The 8,507-nt window shown below is 31.9% G+C and overlaps 1 protein-coding gene across 2 annotated transcripts; it reads left to right on the forward strand.

The window, feature by feature from the left end:
- The first annotated feature begins 1,410 nt into the window (after positions 1 to 1,410).
- LOC107897735 (probable basic-leucine zipper transcription factor C) lies at positions 1,411 to 4,958 on the forward strand. 2 transcript variants are annotated; one of them, XM_016823298.2, is made up of 5 exons: positions 1,411 to 1,493; positions 3,083 to 3,841; positions 3,936 to 4,127; positions 4,209 to 4,334; positions 4,423 to 4,958. In XM_016823298.2, exons 1-5 carry the CDS (start codon positions 1,458 to 1,460, stop codon positions 4,531 to 4,533), a joined length of 1,224 nt encoding a protein of 407 aa, XP_016678787.1. In that variant the 5' UTR covers positions 1,411 to 1,457; the 3' UTR covers positions 4,534 to 4,958. The 2 variants fall into 2 exon arrangements, with proteins under 2 accessions (XP_016678787.1, XP_016678788.1); XM_016823299.2 differs by having other exon boundaries at positions 4,426 to 4,958.
- Positions 4,959 to 8,507: the final 3,549 nt, after the last annotated feature.

The raw sequence follows: 8,507 nt of genomic DNA on the forward strand, positions 1-8,507 counted from the left end.
TCATAATTATATCATTAGTAATTAGATTATGGGTAAATTTTATTTTGGTCATTTAATTAAAAAAGTTACATTTTTCACTGATTACTCGAATTCGACAGATTTTATTCATTCTCTGAACTACAAGTTCTTATTTAGTCACTAGGTTGTCAAGTGTTTTTTCCATTAAAAGTTCTACCAACAAGCTCCAAAACAATTCAACGATCGATGCAATCGACCAATACCTATCGGCGAATAAAGAATATACCTTATATTCAAGTTAATTTGACAATCAATGTCGAAGATAAAAAAAAATTGTTTGAATTTTGGTTTGTAAATTTGTGACATCCAAAGCTGTTTTGTGGAAAAAAATACTAAATTGTAAAAGAGAAGGGAGAAAAGAGCTTTTAAATTGGTGCAGGTAGTGCGAATAGGGAAAGTCATATAACATCGATTTTTTTTATTTCTTAAGGTATCTTTACTAGAGCAAGCCTAGTAACAAATCTTCCGTATTTTGTAGACCCATTAAGGGGGTAGATGTTGGCCACGAGTTTTAAAGCTACTCCCTACCTAGGACGAGGATCGAACCCTCAACCACTAGTTAAGGTAGGAGCATTTAACATCAATTTTAAAAGACCAATGACTTAAATAAAAACTTTCGAATAGTTTGATAATCAAATTATAACTTTTTTTGAATAAGTGATCAAAATAAATTAAATTATTTTTCTTCAAGACCCCAAATTCAGAATAAATAAAATAATTCTTGTTATAAAATGAATTAAATCCAACAAATAAAATCGATACATGGTGAGAGTTATTATATTAGAGTTCTAAAGTTAAATGGAAAAAAAAAATATATATATATATATTTATGATTGATGAAAAAGTTCTCACATGCATCCAAATGCAGCTAAAAAACTCTCAAGAACTGAAAATACCAACTTATATTTGAGGAAAAAAGAAGCATAAAAGCCTTCAAGAGCAAAATCATGGAAGGTTGGGCACATGAGGGATATGAAAACATGGATACCTAACTCATATGTTCAACCTTAAAATGTATGTATGATTCTGGTCTATGGACTATATATGCTACTATAGACAACAAATATAGCCATGCAAGCTAAGAAGATATTTGATAAAGCACATATAAAAAAAAATAACCTGGAAGCTTGGCTAGATTAAAACTAGATTTACTTTTTAATGTGGAAAGTTATTCCACACGGATCTATAGTGGGGGGGGGGGTGGAAAAGTGACCCAAAACAGCATGAAAACACAAGTTTTACCTTAAACAAGCAAAAATTTCCAGAATTTAGCACTTCTTTTCTAGACCCTTTTGATAAGTAGAGTTAAATAATGAACCCTCCTATTCATATATATCCCCACCCACCACCTTCGCTTAAAACATAGGCCCTTTTCCTTTCAGTTAAACCTGTAAAAGGCATTCAATCTGGTTTCATAGTTGGAGCTGCTTCTTCTTCTGATGTTCTTAAGAGCTTTTATGTCGGATATGAAGCCTGTGAGCCATTTCTAATCTCTATTTATTTATTTATTTGTCTTTGGAGTTGTAAAGGGTAAAATGAGAATGATTGTATGGTTTTGTTTTCGTTTGTGAGAAATAATCCACGTTGAAAGTGAGTAAAAAACCCTTGGTTCATCGCAATTGTCGTGTTGACGCAGAAGAGAGTGCCCACTCTCGGATTTTCACAAACCCATATTTAAAACTTCCCTAAACTCCCTATATATAACTAAGTTTTGACACCCCAAACCTTCCATTTTCTTAGCAAACGTTTTTCTATTCTCAAAATCCAATAATTCGATAACATAACTAGGAAATTTTTTAAAATTTTCTTTCTATCTCCATGAACTGAGAAAAAAAGGGAAAGAAGAAAAAAGTTCCTTGTTTCTTTTCTTCCATCCTCTTTTATCTTTTCTTATTTGAAATGAAATTTTCTTGTTCTTCCACCTTAGTCTTATTACATTTTAAGCTTAGGGGGGTGTAATTCAGTAGTTGTGTATTTTTTTTCTTTCACATTCAAAGGAAAGGTTTGAAATTAACCATGTTGCAAGACATGATTCATCCACAACAACAACAACAACTTTCCATTGTAATTCTCTCATTTCTTCTTGAATGTAATTTTTTTTCTTTGCATTTTATTATGTTATAGAAAATCATAATATTTCTTTTGTTTGATGTGTATTCAAATCATAACCAAGATTCTTTTCGTTAATGGCTAGGTTATCATTCTTACTATTACAAGGTTTACGTGAGTTTTTGTCTAATACTTTCGTAGGATACATTTCACAGATTTATATATATATCATCGTTCTTTTGTTTCTTTATTATTATTTTTTTGTTCTTTTCATGTCATTTTAAGTTCAATCATTTTCAGGCCCTACTTTATTTCTATTTTTAGCTTCCATTAGTTCTTCTTTTGTGTGAAATATTACAAGTTTATATTTGACCAAATTAATACCACTGCGTTAGTTTTAGGCTTTCCTTCATTTCATCCATTATCCTTTATTAAACAAATTGAATCAAATAAGCAATCAAAAAAAATCATTTTTAACAATTTTTTTTTCCAGAAAAATAGATTAAATTTTATATATATATTGCCTGACCCTAATTTAATTCCCTTTTTGGGTAATCATATTTTTTTTCTCATTTCAAAAGTGTCATTTTCTTAAGGGTAGCATCATCTTCCTAATCTAATCATGAATTTTTCCCCTCCATTTTTGTCCCAACTTTTCTTTTGATCACTATGGAATAAGAAACTTTTCATGCTTCTTGTTTAAGCTTTTAAATTTGTGATTCTCTCTCCTTTTTCTTTTTTTCTCCCTTACATTTGGTGAAGACCCTAAAGACAACATTTCACATGGAAAAACATAAATATGGGTTTCTTGGTAGTGTGTGTGGGTGTGTGCGCGCTTTAAGTTGATACATGTCACGTGGAGCATAAATACACAAAATGAAACTATGTCTATTATAAGGTTATCTTCCTTATGAGATTGATCTTATATAGGTTCATAAGTCCATCAAGTTGATCTCTTTCAAGCATCCATGGCTGTGTTTTTTCATTGATATCTAAACATGGTTTTTTCTTACAGGAGGATATACCAAGCCCCATCAGTGGTCCAAATTTTTATTTTTCAGACAATGATCTTTTCTCTGACACCCTGCAAAACTCTGAGATCACTGATGAAAACTCTTCCTATGGCAATAATCTTAACATACCACCAGACATTGAACAACTCAATAATGGCTACCAAAACAACAATCGCAATACAAATCCGACCACCACCACCAGCACCAGCAACACCGCCACAAGCACCAACAACACAGTCGCCACCCCAGCCGCTAACAACAACAACAACAACAATCTGTCTATAATCTTTGATTCACCAGACGAAATGGGGAATGACATTTCGGCTTCTATAGACTTCTCTGAATCTCCATCTTTTTCAGTCCCTCCATTTCTGACACATCAAGACCATTTCAACCTGTCTTTAGTGCAGTCTCAAATGCAATTACCTGATGTTTCAGCTGAGGGGCTCTCACAGTACACTACCGACACTGTTGGACCTCTTTTGGGGCCTCCACTGCCATCTGTTTTTGACGAAGATTGCTTGTCTTCGGTGCCTTCGTATGTGCCTTTAAACTCTTCATCTCCATCAGGCTCCTTTCTTGGTCCTCCCATGACTAGTTTCATGCCTGCTGGGACTATTGCTGATAGTTCCGGGGTTTTCGCTGAGAGGATTCTTTTGAATTCTGAACTTCAACCACAAGACTTGGAATTTCAGGGTGATAATGCTGGAATCTTTTGCCCTGATACAGTCCAACGAGTTTTCAAACCAGGAGATTTGCAGGTAGGTACTTGTTTAACATTCATCATTCGATTTAGTACAATAAAGCAACTATAAATTATTCATTTGAATTCATTTGTAAACTTGCTTCGAATAGGGCCTGAGCAGTGACAATCAACAACTGGTTGGAGTGGCAACAACCAGCTCTACTCCTTTAGCTTCAGAGATGTCTAGCTTGGAAGATTCAACTTTCAACAAAGTTGGTAAACTGTCTGTTGAACAAAGGAAAGAGAAGATCCATAGGTACATGAAGAAAAGGAATGAAAGGAACTTCAGCAAGAAAATTAAGGTCCCTATAACTCCCTCTCATATCAACATTTATACCATTTAAAGACTGAAGTACTAATGTTTTATAATCAAATGTGTGTAGTATGCATGCCGCAAGACATTAGCCGATAGCAGGCCTCGAGTGAGAGGAAGATTTGCAAAAAATGACGAATTTGGAGACACCCATAGGCAAGCTTGTAGCAATCCTGAAGAAGAATATGATGATGAAGTAAGGGTCTTCTTTCTTTTCTTCATAAAATTCCCAAGTTCTCTCTCTCTCTATATGTATTGATAATGAACTTTTGCTTTGATTTAAGCAGGTGGTAGTGAAAGAAGAGGAAGACATGGTTGATTCCTCAGATATTTTTGCTCACATTAGTGGTGTCAACTCTTTCAAATGCAATTATCCAATCCAATCCTGGATTTAATTAGTTTTAAACAATAAAGCTACTACAATTTTGCAGGGACCCCTGTTTCAAACTGGGTTTTCTCCAAGTTTGATGTTAAAAAAAAACAAAAAAAATATTAATAATAATTGGGTCCTATGGTATACAAATAATCAACTCAGGGTCGCTATAGATAGTAAATAAAGCTGTAAGTTTTGTAGATATGTATGTATATGATCATTCCCCTTGTATCAAGTTCAATTGTATGTGATCAGCACATTTTCACAATGATATTATGGCATTCCTTAATTGCCAAAGTCACTTGTTGAAGAAATTAATTTTATGTTAGATTGTGAGTGTAACCAATAGTTTGCTTCAATTGCTTGGCTCATGTATAGTATAAATTTAACTTCTTCAAAGTGAAAAAAGAAAATAAAAAATTGGATGTTGGAAGGTGTTTGATGCCATTTTAGTTCATATTTTGTAATTTTGTAGTTAAATCTATCTTTTGTGTATTATTTTTGGTTGTTCAATGAAAATATATATATTTCATGAATCGAGATGTGTGTTGGCAAAAGAAAATTTTCAGGTTAAAATCAAATTTAACACGATTCACAACTAATTTTATTATTAAAAATAATATATTAGTATATATTTTACAATTAAACTTAAATAAAAATATTTGTACCATTTAATTTTGTATACGAATTGGCAGGAAAATTAGGCAAATATGATGATTTAAAAAGAAAATTAGAGATTTGGGTCGAATTTAAGGAAATTTAAGAACCTGCGAATTTATTTGGAAGTTCCTCCCATGTACCAATGGATTTTGGAGCTTGCAAATCTAACTAATTCAACGCGTTATCACATAATGAGAATAAGAACACCCGAAGATGAATAACATCATCGATGATCCCATTAAATTTAAATGTATCGCATAGATGCAAGAAATATTTAAAATGTTGATTCGGGTCCTCATGTATTGAGCCCCAAAATTGCAGGTTACTCTGTATCATTTGTATAATTGCTGATTTGATCTCAAAACTGTTTGCATTCATGGCTTGTCTGTTGATGCTGCCTTGCACAACATCCAAATCCGGCATTGCATAATCACGCAATGTGTGATTCTGCTCTATCATCGGCTTTACAATCCGTGGAATTGGTTCTACTAGTGGTGTTAGTGGTATTTGCTCGGGCTAGTCCTCGTACAACGGATTTTCATGTAGTGGATCAGCCACTGGTGGATCTTCTCTCTGAATGAGAGCTGTTCATGCTCGTCTTAACGTGTGTTCTGGTTCAAGGTCAAACTCGATCAGATCTCTTCTGTTTCGAGTCATACACAACAAATAAGAAACATAATTGAGTTAATAAAAATAAATAAATTTTAGATAAATAAAAAAATATCGTATCTATGAATTTCAATTTTCCTACTTATCCTAATTAGCATATAATTATTACTAAAATTTGTGTTTAACACAGAAACTTCCTTGACAACTACGCCAACAACTCGATCGCGCCCAACATGCGTGTCCTTTTGCTTAGGAATTATGCAATGAAATATGTAATTAAGTGCGGTGGCTGCGAGTGTACAGGTCAAATTGTAATAGAGTTAATTATAAAGAAATACTGGAAGTACTCTAAGGATCGTACCCAAAAGAGGTTTGTTTAAACTAAATGATTAGCAATGAATAACACACTACCTAGGTCTAAATAGATACTTATGTACTCATCATATTATGGCAAAATAATAAAGAGATGAACTGAAAAACAAAAATACATAAAATCCAAATACCAAAATCTCAATTAATTCAAGTAGACAAAAGGATGACTAACTTCCGTGTTCTTGATTAACTTAGATCCAGAAGTTTTACTAATTAACTAACAATTAACCTAATTAACACCTTTCGACCTATAACTAGATCATTCGATCGACTTTTCTTTTGGATGTCGCGACATCTATGGCAGTCCACTAATTTCTTGGCCACAATGTTTTACTACACACTTAATCAACTTGTCAGTTCTTCCTTAAGCTAGATTGGCCTAAAAGGTCATAAAACAACACTAAAAGCTCAATTTATTCAACTTAACTTGAAAAGTAAGTAATTCTTAAAATGAACTTAAAAGATAGAAAATCACTTGAATACAAGCTCCATAAGTAGTGAAAAGAGCTTAATTAGGCCCATTTAAAATATGGGTTGGGTCGAGCTTGAACATTCAAGATCCGAGCCCGACCCTGCCTGACCTGTTTTTAAGTTTATAATACTTTATATTATGTTATTATTATATAGGATATATCTCAAAACTATACATGAACTACGATTTAATGTGCAATTGTATACATGAACTTTGATTTTCTGCAATTTTATACATGAAATTTTAATTTTATCCAATCTTGTAAATTATTAGCACAATTTTTTATATAACATCATTTTATGTTTAATATTGCATAAATAAATAATTATATTTATCCAATATAAAAAAATTGATGTATTTATTTCTTTAAATATGTAGGATTAAAACAAAATTAAAGTTTCAAGTATACATTTGAACCACAATTAGAGTTTCACATGTATAATTGCACCAAATTAATCAAAGTTCATGTATAATTTTGAGATTTATCTCTTTTATATATTATGTAATTTATAACATATTTAAAAATAAACCTATACTAAATATATAATACTACTCTAAAGTAAACATTAAAATAATGTTAAGATGACTATATAAAAATTTCAATAAATAAAAAATATATAAAAGTATTTAAATTAAAATAATATAAATATTTTTTTAAAAAATTAAAAATAATATGGACGAACATAAAATGGGCTTGGGTTAGTCTTTTGTAAAATATAGGCAAGCTGGGGCAAAATTTTAGGTCCATATTTCAGGTCGGGTTGGGCTTGGGCAAGCATAAATTATATTAATATCATACTTAGGCCCGACCCAAACCTTGCCCAGCCCAACCCATGAGCACCTCTAGTCATAAGTGAATAAATCCAGAAATAGATCTAGGATCTATTTTACTTAGGTCTTATTCGTTATACTGTCAGTCCAGTTAGTCACATCTATATATCTATATTTTAGGAGTCATCTACTCCAATACTAAAGACAAAGCATCTCCCTACTTGGACTTGATAGACTACATATTAGTCTTTTAATTAGTTTGCTCATTTCCAATTAGACTAAGGACATGTTTAGGTTAATCTACTAATACAAGTTGTCTTATCGTATTACAATTTGACCACATAATACCACTTGGTATTAATTAAATAGATAACCAGTGAGCCAATATTTGCTTCCATTTTGCTTCGTATGCAAAAACATTGAGACAATATACAAGTGTATTAATGTAATTAATGGATGTTATTGTTAAACTAATTTGTTTGAAAAATACAAGTATGCAAAATGAATATATACTTAGGGAACTAGATCCAACAGTTAGTTCCCCTTACTCCTTGTTATTTAAGTTGTTTGTTTGTGATTTAATATGTTGAGGATCCTAGTGGTTAAGTTTGAGCATAATATGTTTGGAGAACTACCTAAGTAGAAATTCATGTCACCACTTCTTCATTTAGGTCATGTTTAGAATATTCTTGAACATTTTTGAAAACATTATGCATGGTCATAGTAGTTTTGTAATACCCCATACTTGACCAAATTGTCAGGTTTGAGGTATAGTGTAACACCCCAAACCTAGCCCAGACGTTATGGCCGAATCCAGAGATGTCACAAAGAATGGGTTTTGAAAACGGAGTCGTTACGTTAAATCATTTTAGCTTAATAACTCATATTCTTTTATATCCATTGTCGAAAACATTAAATAATTGATTTATTTGCCAAAACGTAATTTACAACTGAAGTTATAACAAAGGTTATTTTCTTAAAAACCCATTCATAAATTCGGAAAACCTTTGTTTTAGTAAAACCATGTTTTTAAATAACCATCCCCCCAAAAAAATTAAACCAAGAGTCTGAAAAGACCAATTAATACAAAACTCCTAAAAATAATCCTTAAA

This window comes from Gossypium hirsutum, chromosome A10 (assembly GCF_007990345.1).
Source record: "Gossypium hirsutum isolate 1008001.06 chromosome A10, Gossypium_hirsutum_v2.1, whole genome shotgun sequence".
In the NCBI taxonomy this organism is placed as follows: domain Eukaryota; kingdom Viridiplantae; phylum Streptophyta; class Magnoliopsida; order Malvales; family Malvaceae; genus Gossypium; species Gossypium hirsutum.

Coding starts and splice junctions, on each gene's coding strand:
- LOC107897735 (XM_016823298.2), top strand. CDS start 1,458: ATGTTCTTAAGAGCTTTTATGTCGGATATGAAGCCT. Junction 1,494..3,082: donor TTATGTCGGATATGAAGCCT/GTGAGCCATTTC, acceptor TTTTTCTTACAG/GAGGATATACCAAGCCCCAT. Junction 4,335..4,422: donor AAGAAGAATATGATGATGAA/GTAAGGGTCTTC, acceptor CTTTGATTTAAG/CAGGTGGTAGTGAAAGAAGA.